General features: G+C 36.4%; 1 protein-coding gene across 3 annotated transcripts in view; it reads right to left on the reverse strand.

The window, feature by feature from the left end:
- The window catches only part of SCAF11 (SR-related CTD associated factor 11), a 47,957-nt gene that overhangs the window by 17,275 nt on the left and 9,876 nt on the right, over positions 1-20,806 (reverse strand). For all 3 annotated transcript variants that reach the window (XM_040551756.1, XM_040551777.1, XM_040551766.1), the window contains exons 2-7: positions 15,009-15,087; positions 14,008-14,162; positions 5,616-5,693; positions 3,874-3,968; positions 2,808-2,875; positions 2,111-2,166 (exon numbers count right to left, since the gene is read on the reverse strand). In XM_040551756.1, the coding sequence (XP_040407690.1) occupies positions 2,111-2,166; positions 2,808-2,875; positions 3,874-3,968; positions 5,616-5,693; positions 14,008-14,162; positions 15,009-15,069 (513 nt within the window). In that variant the 5' untranslated portion in view covers positions 15,070-15,087. The remainder of the gene's footprint in view (positions 1-2,110; positions 2,167-2,807; positions 2,876-3,873; positions 3,969-5,615; positions 5,694-14,007; positions 14,163-15,008; positions 15,088-20,806) is intronic.

Here is a 20,806-nt window from a genome sequence, read left to right on the forward strand (position 1 = left end):
TACTATTTCACAACTCCCCTTTCTGCTACCTAATGAACCACAGTAAGTACAACGCCAGCCCCCTCAGACAGACCCCTTCAGAGCAGTTCATTGCATGTTTGGTTTCAAACTAACAAGAAAACCTGATATAAGAGCTGGGATTCTTCTTTGCCTTCAGGTAGAATTAGAAAATTCAAAGTTGACTGGTGTGGCTGTTTACTGCACCCTCACACAATGAGACAATACTCAGAATCAGCTTCATATTTCATCAAATACCACTTTCTATTTCAGTTACTAACAATGCCTAACAAAAACATTGTATGCTAGTGCATTGCCTTTTCATTGTATTCAGAAAACAGCATGACTCTGTTGCTATTGCTGTGCTCTGGGCTGGCTGCAATAGAAAAAAATCTGAACAATAATCCTCCAGACGCTGCTTCCAGACTACCAAACTGACACACATATCTACAGTGACCTGTTTTTGCCACTTGTATCATATCACCTAAAGGGCTAATGTCAACCTGAATTTGTCTGAAACGTTCCTGTTCACTCCCTACCAGTCGTATTTTAAGATGGAAACTTACAGGGTCTTTCAGCAAATATTTACTCTGAAGAAAAATAAGCTTTGTAATAAGACATATGTAAATGTGCACTCAAGCGTGTAGTCATTTTCTACATGCTCTATCAAACTTCGGAGCATGCCCTATTTCATCACTGTAAGTAATAGTTAAGTTCCTCCTAACATGCTGTTTTCCAAAATGCTTTATTTTAAAGATATTCTGAATTTTAACACTAGCATTTCTCCCTCCATCAAAAAAGGATATCCAAGTGTCCTGTAAATACCTTTATGAAGTGGCTGTTAGTAAATCAGTGCTTTCTTTCAACTTTTGAACATACAGTGTATAATTGAGCTCTGTACCTCCTCCCAAAGGTTTGTGGGATTTATCTCTACTTCTGTTCATGTATGTTTTCTGTAACAGGTACTGTTTGAGATATTGATGCTATTCACCTGTATAATAAATCACTGAAACAAGATATGAAAGTTTTCATCAATCTTGAAGCTAAATTAGTGCTCGATCTACCACTCAGCCCTATCTTTCCAGTTCAAAACCTCTTGAAATCAATGAAAGCTTTACTTTAGCTTTACATGGTGACAGAACCAAAATTTCTAAATACCTGACCTAGAAGAGGAAGGCTGGAGTTAAAGGTAGCCCTAAGAATGATGGTGTATAAGTACCAAATAAACATGACCACTCAGGCCACCAGCTACTGAAAGTCAGCTGACAAAGTATGTGCCCATAACATTACATGAAACAAGGCAGCAGGCAAAATAAGGACTTGAACACAGACTTTCCTCCTTTTCAAACTTAGGTAAGACAAAATAATGGACAGCAACATTTACACTTAAAAATGAAATCAATTACTTACAACTATTTCATGCAAATATATTTACAGGTATAACTATATACAGGTAATACAGGTATAATTTTCCTGCGATCAGGAGATCATTGATCACCAGCTTGTGTCACATAGACCTGAAATACTTCTGAAAGGAGGGAAAACAAAGCAAAGAACAGAGTCTTTATAGCTCTTTACTTATTGTAAGTGGAATTTATATTATAGGTTAAAATTTATGAACAAAACAAGAAGCCTGGGAATGCAAACATTCCTAAAGTAATCTCCCGTTAAAAGCCACCTTGGTGCAAACTAGAATGTCCATGGCTTATTGGACAAATAATATTAACCAAATTACTTAGTTAATTACATCTAAGCATTTTCATAAAAATAATGAAAACTTTCATATCCTTCATATAGTGATACTTAGGTTAAGAGCTTGCAGCTGATCCCACCTTCATTTGATGAAGAAAGATGAAAAGAGGTTACAGAGTCTTATAACAATGTAATTTAAATGAAAATACATACCACTACAAAAATATCTGGGAGAGAACCTCATATAACCTAGTACTATGTTCTAAGAGCTTCCTTCAAGACAAAACAAGACAAACTAAAAAGGTTTGGATCATACTAGAATTAACGAATAGAAAAAGTTAACTAAAAATAAGCAGAAAGGTAGTTAAAAAAATGCTTTTATGAAAAAAATGTTTACAAATGTCTCATCATCAGAACCAACCTTGTTTATCTTCACAGACAAAGCTTTCCTGTTTCGTTTGTCATACAAAATATTACCTGTGAGAAATAAGAAGCAAAACTTTTGATCTTAACTTAAATATATTAGTTCTTAATTGTTTGTCAAAATCATTAATGAAATGAGATGGTAACGAAAATGTATCTGAAGTTTATTTACAATGTGTTCACACATAAATTCAGTAAAATTAAAATGTACATACCTTCACAATAGCTTTTTATAACATCGACCAGTTTTTACCTCTTCAGATACTTGCTTAACTTCAGGCGTTACAAACACACTCAGAACACAATACCCATCAACCAACCCTCTCAAAATGTTACCCCCAAAATACTGCCAAGTGCTTCTTGTTCCTGAACCCTCAGCAAAATCTTCTGTTTCTTTGCTTATCGTTAGTTGTGCATTAACTATCTGTCACAGAAAATGATTCATGCTGAAACCAAATCCAATTCACTTGTGACTGAAGTTGAAGAGGTAGTCTTGCCAGAAAAATGAGTATAGTAATGCCAGATATTGCAGCTTTCTTTTCTTACTCTCCAAGCTTCTGTTCCTTGGCATTTGGTTTAGAAGTGCAAATGTAAACAATAATAATACAAAAAATTACCCCATCAAGAAAAGTACTTCTAGAGTTCCATAATAAAATGCAGCTTTTCCAGCAAATAGAGAAAAAATAACGACTTACTGTATTTTTTCTTCACAACTTCGCTCAATTTTGCTGTAAAAGGCCCTCTGTTTGGATATAGAGCTCTTCTGTGAGATTAACAAAAGATATTAGAAAAGCAGCAACATTTATGGGCATACCTAAATTATGAGTATATACACCCAAACAAAAACAGTTCCTGTTTCAAGGAATTTTTATTTTACGCTCGTAAACCAACATTCTGACTGCTATTAAAACCTGAACTTGTATCCAGTATATCATCCTCCATGACTTAAATGCCTCGAAAAGCTTGAGGATGAAAAGAATCCACGTACACAACAGAAGTTAATTTCCTGTATTAAATCTGAATGCTTAATTCTGCTTTCTTTCATGGCAACTTGTGACAGGTGTCACAAACTGCTTACGTAAATATTAAAAGAATATTGAAGTCAAAGGTGATTCAGAGAGTTGCAAAGATCAATTTTATTTATTTTCTAATAATAGCCAAAAAATGGTAATTTACTTCCAAGTTATCTTTTCTGTAGTGAAGTGTGCTTCAAATTTAACCTCAAGGACACTGCATACATCATATACTCAATTAAATGCTGGCTTAAGGTTATCACTATTTAGTGAAATTTATCTGTGTAATCCCAAACTTTATTTTATACAATACAAATGTGACAAAATTTTTCAAAACATGAATGGCATTTCCATACTTCCATCTCAGACTCACTAGACTGAAAGCTGTAGTTGACTACAGCTGTTTTATACTAAAACTTGGAACACCACCACTATTTATTGTAACACACAAGAAAAAAAGCGGTTGTCCCTTTAGATAATTGAAGATTGGTATTATTAAACCATGTCCTAGCCACAAACATATTAATTAAAATTAGTAAGAAATTTGTCAGATGTGCTTGATAAAAATGCTACTTCCAGGTCTGAATGCAAGAAATATGTTGCTCCTTACTTATTGCTTGCCAGAATATTTGTTGGAAATAGATCAGTAAACTTTATTAAAAAATTCCAGGCTATAAATTTTATAAGATTTCAACTTATATTCTGGATATTCCAAATTAGAATGTTTTACATTAAGTGCGCTACCAACCTCAGGAAACTTCTCATCTTTGTATGGCTATATTTTTCCTTATTGCAGGCACAGTTTTCCTCTTCCTTCTTCCTTTGCTGTTGTTTTACCTGAACCTGAATTGAAAAATAAAGTTGATCCAGGCTAGAATCTCAATAAACATGGGCTTTGAATACATTCAAAGTCTTTTAAGGTCTACAGAAAAATAAGTTCAAGCAGAAGGACTTGAAACTCTCAAATCATAAATTCCTTAATTTCTCAATTCACAGATTTCAAAAAGAAACAAAACAAAAACAAAACACACCTTGATACATATATTGACTGTGCCAGAAATGCACAGTAATTCCACAACTCCAAAATTCCCTGACCATTCAGCCTGCCATGGCAAGTACCTCAAAGCTATGCATTTTCTTTGATAGTTTGGTAACGGAAAAAATTTAAACTAAGTTGGTTGACCTGAATACCTAAAGGTCAGCTTTGGAAAATGCTGAACTTACATTCAATTTCTAATGCTTCCTAATCATTAAAAAAAAAATCCAATTCTCCTCTAAAGTAATGTAAGTTACGGATTTCATATAACATTCCCCCTCCAATTTTCAAAATTCTGAGAACATAACACAATCTTTATTACATACTATGAAGTTACTTTAGTGATTACACTTTCATTAGACATTTTTATATTTCCTTATTCTACAATCTTGACTTTATATGTAATTTCTGAAGCTATTAGCATTCTAATTATGAATATCACAGTGGATAAGCTGTCTATGTGCTGATATTACCCCTGCTAACATTGACCACTGTGCCAATGTTTCTCTATCCCTACAGCCCCTTTTGAGATCAGGACCCTTGTTCTTTGTCTACTTTTTATAGTGTACTTCTGTAAACAAAGAACCCTTCAGACTAAGTTTTGATATGGCCTTGAAATTCTTCCAAATTAAAACTTTAGTTTATCTGGTTTCTACTGCTTCTGTGATTCTTTAGAGCAGAAAATACCATTTTTGGTTTTCCCTGAGAAGGAAATATCTGTGGCTGCCAGTCTGGTCGCTTTGCAGCTGACTACCTGAGGCTTCTTGTTCTGGAAGAACAAGAAATGGCTAGAGGGAGCCTGTTTGCTAAACACAGCAAAATTCAAAGCCAGCAGCTTAGGAATTACTTATAACCACAACTTTGCCACAGAGTCTCAGAGCTGAGCACAGAAATATTAGCGTTTTTCAATACATATTTTCACGATCATCTATTGCATCTATTCAAGATCATCTATGTGCAACCAGCAGTGTTATTCAGAAGAACAGAAAGGTGAACAGATTCAGAAATTTACATTCACCAAGGCTTAGCATTAATTGTTTCCTCTTGCTTTAACTAGTTTTTCTTCTATGAATTGAAGACTATGAACATACAAGATTGCATGGTAATCAATATACCAATTACATAAAAAACCTAGTTAAAAAAATACTTTGAGACCAATTACTAAACTTCTATTCCTGGATATATCAGGGATGCTCAAAGTTATATATGACTAATACCAACATTATTCCTGTATCACTATTACTTCTTGTTACTATTATTATTATACTGTAACTTTTACACAACATTGCATATATTTTGTTTGAAAAAACAAGAATAATTCCTAGCTTCAAATATATAATACAAAAGTTAAAGCTACAATTATTTTATTAGGAAACCTTATTAAACATAGACATATGAACAAAATCTTGCAGCATATCTTATGTGCTATTCAAGAAAATAAGTCTAAAACTTACCTTTATCTGATCTTCTAACGCATTAAGCCTACATACTGCTTGAAATGGTCTGCGATCAATAGGACATGAAGCCTGTGTCTGAAAAATGATTTTTCCTATTACAAAATTTATAGTAAACTGTGAAAAATGTCATTTTTTTCTGTACTTTCATTCAATATTATAGTAGCTTACAGAAATACAGAAGTTTACAACTTGTTCACGTTACGAACATATTTGCACAAACTATGCATACAACCTAGTATTTTGTTTCCTATAAGTAGATTTCTCCTCATGGGAAAACTCAAAAGGAAACAAGAATGTAATTGAAAATTGCATTTTAAAAATTCATTTAACATAAAGTTTACATGAAATACTTTACATGAAGGCTTTTACATGAAGGCTTGTATTTTTTTTTAATCCCTGTTAAGTAGTGCTGGTTTTATACCAATACACAAATGTCTTATTTATTTCTTAACATCAGACAAAACACTAGCACACAGTATCAAAAAAACAGTTACTTGGCATAGGTGGGGTCAGATGCCATACAGAGCAGTTTCACTTCTCCATTTCAGAGTTCTGACAACTGTGGTGGAACTCACTGGCACATCTCAGCATCTCAGCTACCTTTTAAATTCACCAGTGTCTTTTTTGACAGAAATCAAACATGGAACTCCCTACAAGTCAGTACTGCTTTAATCCCTGCTCCAACTTCTCAATCTTTCTTTGTCTCCACCACCAATGTATTGTTTTCACAGTTCTCTGCTACCTGCTAGCAGGTAAAAGAAAAGTCTTTTCATATTTAGCCTTTGACTTCCACTACACTGCAGCTCTTCCAGTATCAACCCAAAAACACCCAACACAGCCAGTTTCCAAATACAGCCAAAAATCCCAATGCACTGCTCGTCTGTTGTGCGTTGCCAGAAAACATTCTGGAATTTTTGCTGTATGCAGCTTCAACAAATATTTACATTTTTCTGCTTACCAGCTTTTCCCTCAAGTCTAACAAACAGAAGTGCAAACTGACATTCTATTATTAACAAGTAATAGCATTGGCAGCAACATAATACCAAAAACACACACAACAAACAACTCACCAACCAACCAACCACCCAAAAACCCGCAAGAAGGGAGGCAAAGGAGCAGAAAGAACCCAAGCTAAACCCAGAGTTCCCTCCCACCCCCTTCCTTTAACATTGCAGAACTGCGCAGATCAACAGCCAACGTGCTAACACCTTCCCTTCTCTGACACATCTATTTGAATATGTACACCTCTCTTCTTTGCAGTCAGCAAAGCGAATAGCCTCCCACATTTAAGACAGTGGAAGTTTTACAAAGCACTTTGTAATAGAACAGAATTGAAGGTCATCTTACCCTACAGTTTGATGGAAATACAGATTTACTTTTCCCCCCCTCTTTTTAAATATCTAGCCACCCAAATGCCCACTCATTTAAGCTGTGCTACATCAGAATACACAAACACACAGAAAAATAAAACATTAATAACAGAAAAAGGAAGCTTCGACTGAAGTTCTATCCAGCAGGATGATGGAATCAACTTTCAGAGAAATACATAGGAAACTAGATGCTAGTTTTTGCTGCTATACAATCACTTATTCATTTTAATTCCATATATTTCTGTTGGTCCTCCCCCCACCACCTTCACTTCAGTGGTTCAGTTTAGAAGTCTTTTTAAAAAGAAAAAAAAACGAACACAAACAACACAAAAACATAACACCAAAACCTGACACCCAGCTTCTAACTAATCCATATACTGGTTCTTGTACAGTGGGTGAAGTGCATTATTTCTGCCCTTAAGACAGCTGTCAGGGAATTAGATTTATTTTTTAATTTATTCAAGCAGGATGTAGCATTAGAATTGCATGAAAAGCTGAGAGAAACTTGTATGTGAACACTGCCCTAAAATTCAATGATGAACTTAATTCTTGTCTTTTCATTGGGACTTTTTGTTTTCCAGTTGATTCTGTTCCTTTCTCAATTTCAAAGAGTGCCCAGCCTTCTCATTCATCCACTCAGTCCCAAACCTTGAGCATTACTCCAATTGAAATCAGAAGCTTCAGGAACAAGAAACAGAGCAGAGCTGTACCGATTTATAAACCAAACAAAAACAGCAGTACTTGCACGAATAAGTTGTTGAACAGTAAAGGCAGAGGCAATACCCCTCCTTTTGAAGCTCTAGTATTTTACCTCAACTAAAAGCTTAGCCCTAGTGGAGGATTTTTGTTTGTCCCCTGAAGCATCATGGCCTGTGTTAAAATAAGCCTGTTGGGCAATTAAGCCAGTTCCCTAGAGGCTCAGATTACTTAGACAGCTGTTGTCCTACAGTCAACACACAGCTACCCTACAGCAACATAGCAAGGTGTCGTTCAACCGCCGTATTTGATGCTATGAAATGCACTGTAACTGTTGCACCAGCCGCAAACTTCCAGGTAAGTGCTTTGATTTGCAGATACATCAAACTGTCAAAGAGGAGGAAGCATAATTTACCTAGTAATTCTCACTCCCATTTCAGGATTTAGCTTAACTGAAAGCTAAGCTTTTCCAAGACAATCTGTTTCTACATTAAATTTACACATGAATATTGCGCTCCCAAATTTAAATCCAGTATGTTTTTATTCATAGCAATGACATATAGAACACTAAGGGTTACTAGGATCATTTCAAGAGACAAGTGTTCTACTGCATTAGGAAAATATTCACATTAACATGTCCAGTTCATCTGGAAAAGCATTTAACAATTACATACAGTTATACATAGCAGAAATAGGGGAAAACAATGTAGAAGAATCAAAAGCTACAGCTAGGTTCGGGTATGTTTCTACTATTAAGACCAGGTGACATTTCTACTCCTAAGTTACTTTTCATAGCTCTAGCATTATCTCATGGTTTGTAACAAATCTCTGGAGAAATTCCAGTAAAGACAGGACAGTCTCACGTGCATCCCTGCCCATGCCCTCTGCCACAGTACAATTGCTGGGCACCCTTGAGGGCAGCTAGAGGTTACTTTGTCTGTATTACATTTCATCTAAACATACATAAGCTTTAAAGTAGAAATGGAAGAAAATTCCCCTGCCTCTTTTCCCAACAGGGAGACTGAATTTGGAAGGAGTGGGAGTAAAAAAAAGCTGTGTACAGTTTTGCAATAAAGACACATGAAGTGTGGTGGCCTTCTACTCATCTCTTTCATCGTTTTTGAGGAGATGGTTCAGTAACCAAAGAAGGGTGTCAAGTCTTCTTTCATTCAAGGCAAATTAACAGGTTCTCTCTGCCGAAGCTTCTATCCAGAAAACATTGTAAGCAATACTGAATGCACACTGTCCTTTTGGGAACAAAGTTATTTAAAACAAGAAAAAAGCCATTGATGAGTCCACACAGCAGCTATTGCTTTTATTGTGCATAACAAGGCATGCGTCACAATCTTAGAAGAGTTACAGCTCTATACAATATCTTCATTTAACATAGCTATCTAAAAATCAGAACAAAAAATCAGAACATCTGATCATTTAATACAGTGATCAAAATCATTAGAACTTTGCGGCTGATATTTGCGGTGTTTCTTTTCTTCTCAATACCACCTATCTTGAAGGGTAAAGACACAGGATCGCTATTTTTAGGTCTATTTAAAGTAAAATAATAAAAACATAACAAACCCACGAGATAAGCACAAAGTTTTTGTAGTTGTGCTTTAGGAAAGCTATTTCTGACAAGAGAAGCTAAGTTATTTTTCTAGAAATATAATAGCTGGATAATAAAGATACAGAGCACATAAGAACAGATTTTAGTCTCAATATGTAATCAACAAACTAATTAGTTACAATTTGAACAACTGTTTCCTCTCTACCTACAACATTCAGGTTAGGTAGCTTTCACTTCTTATCCAAAATAACCATCTGTTGCTTCTATATCTCATAAAGCATTGACACGTTCTATTGGAATAGTGTCTGTCATTAGGAAAGGATGGAAGAATTTATTACCTGTAAGGATTTGTGAAATATGCTAAGGAAGCTACTGTATGTGTCACTGTACTTCTCTGATACCATCTTATTGGGAAAACTTGGACCCAAGACTTGGACCAAGCTCAAAAACATTCACACTGAGATCTACTCCCTAACAGATTTGTAAACTGTTGCATGAATGCACTTCACTTGATAAATATGGCAAGAAAAACTGTATATCACAGAACATGTCGTTTGAAAAAAATGTATCTAAAGTCTAGGTTTTCTAAAAGACTTTGACTAGATCAGTTTTCCTGTGCAGCAGTTCTCAGATGCATTGCCTATGTATGCATTACCTTGATCAAGAAGATTTTTTTGTTGTATTTTATTTTTTAAGTTTAGGGTTCCTTTGAGCACCCTGCATATTTGGCTCATGAATGTAACCCTAATTTAGCCTGCAGTGCTTTGTATTGCAGCAGATCACTGTGGAACTTGTTGCAACATAAGCTACTTCCTTCCTCTATCCTTTAGGACAAAAGGAAAGCAGATCAGAAAGAAGAATACAAATTAAGAATTCCAGTTACCATACAGAACTCTATACCCACAGAAAAAATACACATATGCAGTATATTCTACACAGTCAATGATCCAAACCCTACTCTAACACAAAGGTAATGACTGCTGTAAGATCAGAACACCTACTAGAAATATAAGGCAAGGCAGCTCTTTGTGCCAGTTGCTTTGTTTTATTAAGTCAGTCACTGGTACTGCACAGGGCCTGCCTGAATGTGCCTCAATGCTTTGGAGAATTTACAGTGAAACATACTCCCCTTTCAAATCCTCCAGATGAGGAAAAATGAATGAGGGAGATCAGGTACAAAGATTAAGAGAGACGTGTTTAGCAGGGAAGGGTCATTAAAATCAAAATTATTGCGCAAGAGATGTTGATGAAACAGACAGTGTGCTCAATCTTTTCTTCAGCACTCTTTTCCTCTTGTGATGGTTCATAAGAAGAATTACTAGAAGAACAAAGACCGTTCCCTGGTGTATTTATCGGCACTCAAAAACAGAAGGGAAGTTAAGAAGTTAAAATGCTTGCAGTAGAGAAGAATAAATGTTTTATCTCCTCTAACATAAGATTGTCATATTTGACAAAATAGTAGTTTTCTTCTAATGTGTGCACACAAGATGTTTGCTGCTGGAGCAGTCGTCTTAGCTGAGGTTTTTTAGGCTACTCTTCGTATCTGCTTCTCATAAAAATGTCAACCTCTTAAGCTTTACTTAAATGCTTTCAGACCTGCTCATAACAAACTAGAACAGGTGTGCTTCCCAGTTCAAACATGAAATACAAGCTTACCATTTATAGTTTTGACCTGTTACATGAGAAACACATGTAACTACTTCCCTTGATACAACACTACAGTACTGAAGATGTTCGAAGACTCCAGAGCAGTTTTTACACCGAGCAATGGCCAAAGCTCCCTCTTTATTCTGCCCACACAGCAATGTTATTATGCACGTGTTCTTTATATCGAAGGTAGCCCTTCCGCTTCCCTTCAGCACTCTCACTGAAGGCTGTGCCCAATAGCCTTAGCTCCAGATTTAGACATAAGCGTTTGTCACCGTTCATGATCTTCTAACATCCCTTCCTGAAATACAAAGTCTCAAGCTTGAAAGTCTACATTATGAAGTTACACAATGTCGGCTTACAGAGGTGGATGACAGCTAGCACAGGATGAATCCCGTTCATGCTGATCCCACTGAAACCATTCCCGTCCTTTCACCTGCCCAGGAGTTCTTGGGAGAGCACGGCCAAAGGCACACAAGATGACAGTCTAATAGCACAGGAGAGTTTAATAGCACAGGCAACAGAAACCTACTGCACAGCAATACTCTCAGATGCCACAATTAACTACAATAAACATAGCTATGGAAGACAGAACAGTTCAGGCAACATTTTAAAATACAGTTCATTTGAAGACTAGCTTCTCTTAGTAGGGATTCTAATCTTCCTTTCATTTCTTCTTTAGAAAGTGGGTACCTTTTCTCAAAAGGAAAGAAAATATGGCACTAACAACTGTAATGCTACTGAATTCTGAAACTAAATGTTCAGATGAAGTCATTGGGACCTAACGTATCTAATGTGTCGTGGCAAACTCCCTATCTATTTTTACCCCTTCACTGAGTCAATCAGCAGACAATCACTTAAAAGCAACATAGATATATCTTTTTACAAAAGATCTTCGGAGTGCTATTGCTGCTGGTTGCATAAAAAAACAGTGGGTTCAGGACATCTCCCTGTAATAGTAATATTGGAAGTCTTCCATTGCTAGAAAAGGGAACAAAATGGCAAACACATTTACCATCTACCTAAACTGCCCAGGTTTTAATTAGGACATACACAGTTACACGTAAGAGCCATAAACTCTCAGAAAAACAGTGGTTTTGCACAAGTTAAAAATAGCAATTTAGATAAATGGTAGATCCTGTTGTGTTTTGAATCCTGGATGCAACACAGGATAGAAGAAACACCCAACTTGAACACAGATTGCTGGCAAAGCCTTTGAGTATATGAAGCACAACTGTAGTTATGCAACACAGCTCATCACAGAATGTAAACGTTCAGCAAAATCTTTAAAAAATAAAACATCTAGAGTCTTATGCTCAGTTCTATTATACTCCAACACTTAGAAAAACAGGAAAAGTGTTTTTAAAACCAACTTATTAATACCCAAGAAAGAATACTTGAACAAAAACATTTACTTACTAAATACTAACAGTGGACACAAAAAATACATGGCACTAGTGTGCTTCACATAGTCTCATGCTTGTAATGTTTCTATCAGTCCAAGCTGTAAAACCTCATCTGTTTCTCAGAGCTGAAACCTCTTAACAACTTAGCTTTCAAAACAATAAAAAACCTATGAGATTAGGCAATAGTTTCATGCACTGAACAGGTCCTGCCATAGAGCATCCTCAGAGGAGGAAAGATGGGTGGTTTTACCCATCAGATGTCACTAATAGAAAGAAGCAGTATAAGCCTTAAGTAGCTTTAAAAACAACCCCCCACTATTTTTATGGCATCACATTTAGTTCACTTGTAAACTCTTAAGCGCAGAATTTATTTTATTCTATTCGTACAGCGTTTCATGCCAAAATAAATTTGACATGACAAAAAATTTAAAGAGTTTGTAAGTGAATGATATGAAAAAGTTTTACTTTCCTCTTTGGGCTTAAAGGCATCTGTTAGACAATGTGAACAAGTTTAAATCCAGCAGCAAGCCTTCAGTCTACTGTACTGCTTTACCTCCCTGTGCACATTACTGTTTATTGCCTTTCAGCTGCCATAATAACAATCAGCTAAGGAAGTCAGGATAAAGTTGTGGATGAGAATTTGTCATTCACTGCTAAATAAAAGCATCACAATCATTTGCAGAACAGAAAATCTGGCAATAGGAGAGAGACAGTTTATTATCTGTTTTGTAAATATAAATTAAGTTTCATCTGATAACCTTTAACACTTTCTGAAGATTTCATGTGGGCTTCAGAGAAATGATTTGTCTTACTACCTATCTTCAGTAATAAAAGAACACAAAAATTAAGGTTAAAAACAAGCAAAGAAATACGTAAGTGTATTGTGTATGTACATACACGCACACAAGTGATAACAACCTTCTCAAGGAAATACTGAAACCAAAATAACTTCAAAAGAAACTTATCATAAAGAAACCACGTAGCGATCTCTCCTATTGATTCTATAATAAATAACCTGTTCAAGTGCACAGAAGCAGGACAAAAACCTCACAAGTTGCACCACATTAGAGCAAGTGTTGTGTCCCCCCCCACAATATAGCATAAGGTAATTCTAATTTGGTGTTTTATATTGACAGCTGAAACTGCTACAGGAAAGTTAAAGATCTTAGACTCAATGCAATGACTACAGGACATGTGAAGAAAAGGGGATTAAACAGAACAATAAATAATAATTAGTTCAACAAGTCATTTTCCTTTAAGGTTCTAGCACTACCTACAAAGGTATGGCTATTATGGGATACACGCCAATAACTATAATTAAAAAACCTAAGGTTTTATCAGACTTGCTTTGTAACCTAACATGAAAACCAATTGGTCTCAGTCCTTAGAGTTCACAGGTGAGAAACAGCACAGAAGATAAGTAAGATTAAGTTAATGATACTGCAGTATTATGACGTACATAATACTGTCTGACCTTCTGAACTGCCATCACCATTTTTTTTTACTGATCCCTAAACTCTAGTAACCATTAAAAAGGCAGGATGGTTAGTGAAAGAAAACACAAAGTACTTCGTTACACTAAGGAGAAGGTTTCGCATGATCTACATATAAAAGTGCTTCAATGACCAGCTTATATCAAGTCAGAATGTGTAACCTATTTTCTTATGCTTAATAAAAGAAAAACACGCTTTGGTTCTCAGTCTTACCTCAGCCCATTTAAGAATACAAGTCATGCAGAAGGTATGACTGCAGCTCTCAGGAACACCGATCTCTTGTTCTAGAAGGCCGTTCAGACAGATGGGGCATGTGCTACCGTCATATAATAAAGTAAAACAGGAACAGCTTTCTTCCTTTTCTTCACCTGGTATTATGAACGTTGACACTTAGAATTTTTGTCAGTTTTTTGAAACAAAGTCCTTGTAGATTTGAATAATAAGGCAATAAAACACATTTTTGTGTAGTTGGAAGCAGATTAATCAAGTTTTTGGGTCTAATACGGTCAACATGCTGGCCAGAGGAGTAGTTCCAAGCATATACTTCAGGTGAAAAGTACTGTGCAACATGTTCCATAGAACGCTGTCTCACGATTTGCTGTTAAAGTAAATCTAGCTCTAGTGCTATTGATGTCTATTAGCTCTAGTGTTAAATATGGAAAGCATCACACTATTTCCTACTGCCCATGGAGTCATTTACTCATTGCTCTTCTGAAATCATGTTAAGTCCACTCTCTCCACGCAATACTTAGCCCAACATATCCTATGCTCATTATCTTTATATATACATAGTCTACCTTTATTCTAGTTTCCAGTCTCTGAACTATTTTAATCTGACCATCCTCAAATATTTACCTAACCAAGTACATTTAACAAAATTGGGAGTATTTTTGCATAATGAAAACAGATCCCAATTTAAACAAAAGGAGACGAGCTTTCCTTCAATGAATTTTACTTTAATTATTTTTCTGAATAGCAATTGCCATTTCCATTTTTGTTCTGCTAGTAGAAGTCAACAAGTGAAAAACAGAATTCATGGGAAAGGATACAGGGACTACACAGAACAAAAAAATATTATGATGAGATAGCAGTTATGTTTACACAACTTCTTTCAAAACAAGCAGCATACTAATTGAGAGAACAAATGTAAAATCTGACCTTTCACAGCTCGAACCTGAATAATACACTTGAACTTTTTCACTCACAGACTTTACCTTCCATGCCTTCATGCTTCTGACCCTCTGTGTCTTGAGTACACTGCTTTCTGTTCCTCATCTTCTTACAAAATGTAGTCTGGAAAACATAGAAATAGTTTACACAGTTCATTTATATTGCAACTTGAAGATAAAACTGACCACTATGGACTTAATGAGTGCTCTCCAGTGCTCTCCATTTCATTATACCTTTGTAGAGTAGAAACACATGACGTTAGGAGTCAGATACAGATCTTTTACAGTCTGCTTGCAATTTATGGGTATCATTAATGCTGAATGAACCGATACTTCCAACTCAAAAATTGTCTTTGTTCAACAAAGGCAAAGTTTTTGCAGTGTTTTAAGACCACCAATGGTGCTTTAACTTTTAAAAGTTAAATGCATTGCTAAGTTTCTATGCAAACCACCCCATTTAACACTGCAGTAACTAACCTCTTGTAAATTGCTCTTCACAAATGGTTGAAGCAACAAAATTAAACACAAGAACCAGAAGAGCTAGTTGCTTTCCACTCCTAGCATCCCAGTGGTAGTGAAAAGCAAAAAGCGAAAGCAGCTTACATTTGCTTGCTTCTTGCTTTTGCCATACAATTAGAACTATTAACACCCAGGAGAGAATAAAGGGGAAGGATCTTGCAATATCAAGCAAGAGAGCACTTCACCCATGCATTTTAGTGAAGTATGAGCAACAGAGAGGATGCACCTTTTAAGTGTTATCCAAAGGAGTTGTATGGAATAGGAATAGCAAGAAGAGAGCATGTCCTTGGGATCAACACCATACAGGTCCAAAGAACTTTGTATCGCGTAATAAACAGCAAGAATATGTTCTTTGGACGGCTCACCCACAACATGCAGAATGAAATACGCTTGGAAAAGCATCCACACCTAGGTCTGAATCTCTTGCAATTCAACCTGCTGTGGTCACACCAGAGATCCCATGAACACCTAAACCACCAACCCAACAGCCCTAGAGAAACCAGCACTTTTGTTCTGAACTCTATAAACTTTTTAAACTATTACTATTTGAAAGAACCAATTAAAGCTTCACAAGGGATTGAATGACTGAGAAATGACTAAGATTTACTACGTAAGTATTCAGACCTGAACCAAGCTGACTGAGATTTCAAGCCCTTACTCTTTAATGGCTTTACTAGAAAAAGTAACAAGAGCCCAGAATACCACGATCATGCTTGTCAGCTAAACTTCCTTTATTTCACTTGAAAACTACACTGTTTTTTCTTTACTACCTAGATATCCAGGAGCGTGGGAGAGGCAGAATTTGCCTCCTAAAACTTTTCTTCTGATCAAATCTTTATTGCTTGATCTTGGCAGTAGGAAGTGTTTCAATGATCACTGCTTCTTACTGGGAAAAGAAACACTCCTGCAGATACCCATCACACAACACACTCCTCGCTTTTGTAGGCACCCAAGAAAGCAGGGCTCTGAGCTGTGCCCCAAACACAGTTCATTAAAGAAGTGGTCAAAACTGTGAAACTAAGTAGAAATCTGTATTAGAATTCTAAAGGACATTAGTGTTCCCATTAGAAGCTGCTTTTCAAACACACACACACACACCACCCTCATACATTGAGTCAGACGGGGGAAGGAAGGAAAGACCCCAGGTGGAAGGAAATTCCACCTTTTGGTAACCTAGAGCAGCTACCAACACTAATATTAATACAGGCTGTGCTACAGTCAATGCCGCTAAGTTGCAGACAAGCTCTGTTAACACAGCCACCATTGACAAAGCCACCAATAAATAACCTTCGCAGGGTAGGCAAGGATGAAACTCAACAAAAGCCAAACTGCTACAGTAAAGCTTCACATCTTGAAGAAGTGAAATCCGCAAATCCGCATCAAATTAGGACAGATAAGACCACAAAAACACATATCTGAACTTAAAATAAGAGATCAAGGCCTTTTGTTTTCCCTCTGATTTGCAACGGGACTTTTAAGTGGCTTTGGTTCCAAAAAGTTTAAATCAGGTGACGGCGTGCAGTATACATGTTTTATGTTTAAACAGAGACATTCCTTTTGTATGTAGTACGTGTTAACAAAACCTCAGCAATGCTTTCACAGAAGCAGAAAAATCCACAAAAAGTCCTCATTTCTAAGAGCCTTAGGATGCATCACGCGGACAAGAGAATTCCACATTGTGCAAGCACCCGCAGAAAAAAAAAAATAGATTTTGGATACCAAATTGTAACTTAAGGAGTAGCAGTAGAGTTCATGCTTATTATAATGGAGGTCTTGAGATAACTAAGGCAGCTCGCAGAAATGGAACCCACAGAAACTCTTTAGATTTTTTTCCCCAGAAAGAGTAACCTTTCCTTTATTGTACTCTTTCTAGACACAAAGACATCCCAGAAATTCTTGCACAGTGACAGTAATTAGCAAAACTCATCCTAAGATTTTGACAAAATATCAGTAAATCCGAGATGTGCAGCGACTGCAAATGTTTGTGCCGTGTCGCATCGTTCTTCCCGCAAACCTGACATTTAAACAGGTTCTGAGTGCCACTAACGCATTTCACAGCTCAACTTTTTGCCAGTTTGGCACTGTGCATTTCTCACAACACAGGAATTTAATACAAATTAGTTCAGTAGTATTAATATATATTAGTTTATATTTAAAAAGTATAAACCTTCATCAAAATCTATACAGTATTTAACAAATGAACTTCAGAAAGACTATTTTCTCACTGTTTTAAGAGGGGCTTCACAGCCAGTAGAGTAGCAAGAGTTAATACTAAAGACCACTGTTATATTTATAAAATTAAAAACAGTTAGTAAAAGAAGTTAGTGGTTTAAAAAGAACAGGCAGTACAGAAAATAGAGGGTTTTTTTGTCCCCAGATGTGACATTCCTTTAGATTCTTTTAAATTTAAGCAAGATTTGGAAGTATTTCTCAGAATTTTTCATCACAGTTGCACGCCACAGAAGGAATCTGTAGTCTTGGCTGAGGACAGACAGTGAAAGAGTTGAGATCAATTTCTGTGTGAGATTCTCCCAGTTACCAAGTTATATGATCTTACATGAAGATCCGGTCATGTCCATGACCGATCATGTCCAATAAGGCTGATATATATTTGAATGTCAATAGCTAGAGTACTTACACCAAATTTCCTTCGCTTACGACCAACATGTTTTTAACTTAGTTACAGCTATTCAGTTGTTGATGTGAGATATTAGAAAATACCCCAAAACCTACATATGCGAGGCATTTAACAAGACAGAAACAAAAACATAACAACAACAACGAAAAAAACAAACAAAAAACCACAACTCTAAAGAGAAATACTTCTTAAGAATGTGTAAAGATAGGACAGCATTATAGCCAAGATGGTATTTTTCCGGTTTTCAGTGGAATTACTTTGTAATGGAAACAGCTTATTTAATCTCACTAAATCTTATTTAATCTATTTAATTTGAGACAAAGACAAGAATACTCTGGTATATTAAAGTGAAAATAGTGAACAAGGACACTATCACAAGTACCCCCCTTTTCTCCCCATTATTTTAATGGAGTTAAACATTTAAGTTCCTAGGTTATTATTCACAGGAAATTCCAGTTCTTGTCTTCAAGAAAGGCAAACACCAAAGACATTTCCCAACAGAAGTGCTTAAAGTTAATCATTTACTGTGGGAATAGATTTGTTACCATCGGCCTGAAGAACTTGGCTTCGTGATATACTTGGACATCTCCTTGATGCAGACCAATATGCCATTTAATCACTAAATCTTCTATATCACAAAAATTTAAATGTGACAACCTTTTATGTTAACACAGACTACTACATAGAACTCTACCTAAAAATACAGATGTATTTCAACACTAGTTCACTGCGCATGCAGAGAAAAACCTTGGTCTGTTCAAAGTCATGCAACAGCGTGTCCCATTGAACTAAAACCTATCACAATAAAGTCTTAATTTTAGGTAGGCACAGAAAAATCATTGGACAAAAATGCACAGCAGTGTAGCAACTGACAAATGAAATTGTGTCTGCTTTTTGACTAACTACAAGACAAAAATCTTCACAAGCACTCTTCATGCCCAGTAAATGCAACAACTCAATATACTCTTCCTCCAATATGGTCACAATCCACAGACCTGTCTACAGAGAAGTACACTTGTTCATTTTAGAAAGGGGGATAAAAATCAAGAGCATGCAACAAAACCTCCAATAAACAAATGCAAAATGATGTCCAATACTTTTTTATTCTTGTTTCCTTAAGGGACTTAACTTAGGAAATGTTTGTATACAACCTTCCAACTTAGACACACGTTGCATCTGAATTTAAAGGAGTGATTTGTTTTGACTGTTCTGTTTCTACAAAAACGTTTTGTTATTTTAAAAAGAGTAGGGCATTCTACTGCTTGCATTTTTATTTCTTCACTAACTCAAAACACAACCTGTTTCAAAACCGAAACAGTCAGCTATACATTCAGCATACAGAAATGCATTTGGTTAATAAAACTACAGTAACACCCTTTACTCCCATCAAGTTTGGGGGGGCAACAAAAAGTAGGGCTCTATCCTGCCCTATACATTTTGTTGATCTTTAACAAATCTTGGAAGGAGGTTTAAGACTCTTCCCTCAGCAAGCACGTTTTTAAGGAAAACGCATCTTGACAGTTAGATGTGTACAAAACCAGAGTTTTAGTAACTAATGATAGAACACCGAGAATCCTCTAGAGCTCTCCAAACGGGCTCACCATGACCACTGGACCATTAAGACATGTCCAACTGCTGATGAACATTGAGAACTTCTGCCAAAAGCCCTGTGCCATTGGAGAGATGGACTGAGGAAATGGTATTTCCAGTAGAAGCTGAACACTTGAAAAGATTTTTTTTTTTAACCTATTTGTACCACTTATTCTAGCACAACACACATTCCAAGAAAAGGAAGAAATCACTGTGTATTTGCAAGTGTACATCAGGAACCCTCATAGTTCTTTTTATTCGTAAAAACCTCTAAGCTGACCGAAGAGCCCGGAAGGTTGACTTGTTTCAAGTGACAACTCAGTAATGTTGTTTGCCCTGCAATAAATGAGGACTACACTGAGGATCTGGAAGCAGTTATCCTGGATTTGTTCTGTAGTGTAGAGGAATCTCATGGCCCAGAACACCAGCGAGAATAGAATCAACTGGTGCACTCAAAGGAGACCTTTTAAAGAGGATCTTTACTCTTTGTATGGTCAACTTGCACCTTGTATGCATTCCCAAATGGAATGCCATAAAACCAACAAAGATGCAGAGAAAGAAGGAGACCAGTGCTAAGCTTTGGAGAATGAAGAAAAACCCTTCTTGGTGGTTTAAGCCTATTCATGTGGATCCAGTGTCTCAGAACGAATCAGTGCTATTCAGCCAAGGAGACACTGCTGATTTAAAGAGTCTTTGCAAACCCACTGAGGATGCAATTACCCAAGAGAGTTAATCTAATCTAACAGCTTGGTGCCACCAGTAGCAGACATATGCCAAAGAAATTACAAGTTAAAAAAATGGGTGAGGGAAAAGATAGAACAGGATTATCCCTTTTGACAGCAGCAAGGTGCTGGAATAGCTAAGACTTTCTTGTCAAACTGCCCCCCTACATAGACATGCCAGTACCTAGATTATCTGCCAACTCCATGAAAATGCAAGGTGAAGCTTGAGGAACTGCTGCAATGGCTCTGATTATCACACCTAGCAGCCTGACCATCAGAAGAGCTATGGGTGTCAAGGCAGATTTAGAACCTCACAGTGGGCACACAGGGTAATAATTTCCTTCCTGCATAAGTTTGTAACACAAACTGGCTTA

The sequence above is a fragment of the Cygnus olor genome, chromosome 1, assembly GCF_009769625.2.
Source record: "Cygnus olor isolate bCygOlo1 chromosome 1, bCygOlo1.pri.v2, whole genome shotgun sequence".
Taxonomy (NCBI): domain Eukaryota; kingdom Metazoa; phylum Chordata; class Aves; order Anseriformes; family Anatidae; genus Cygnus; species Cygnus olor.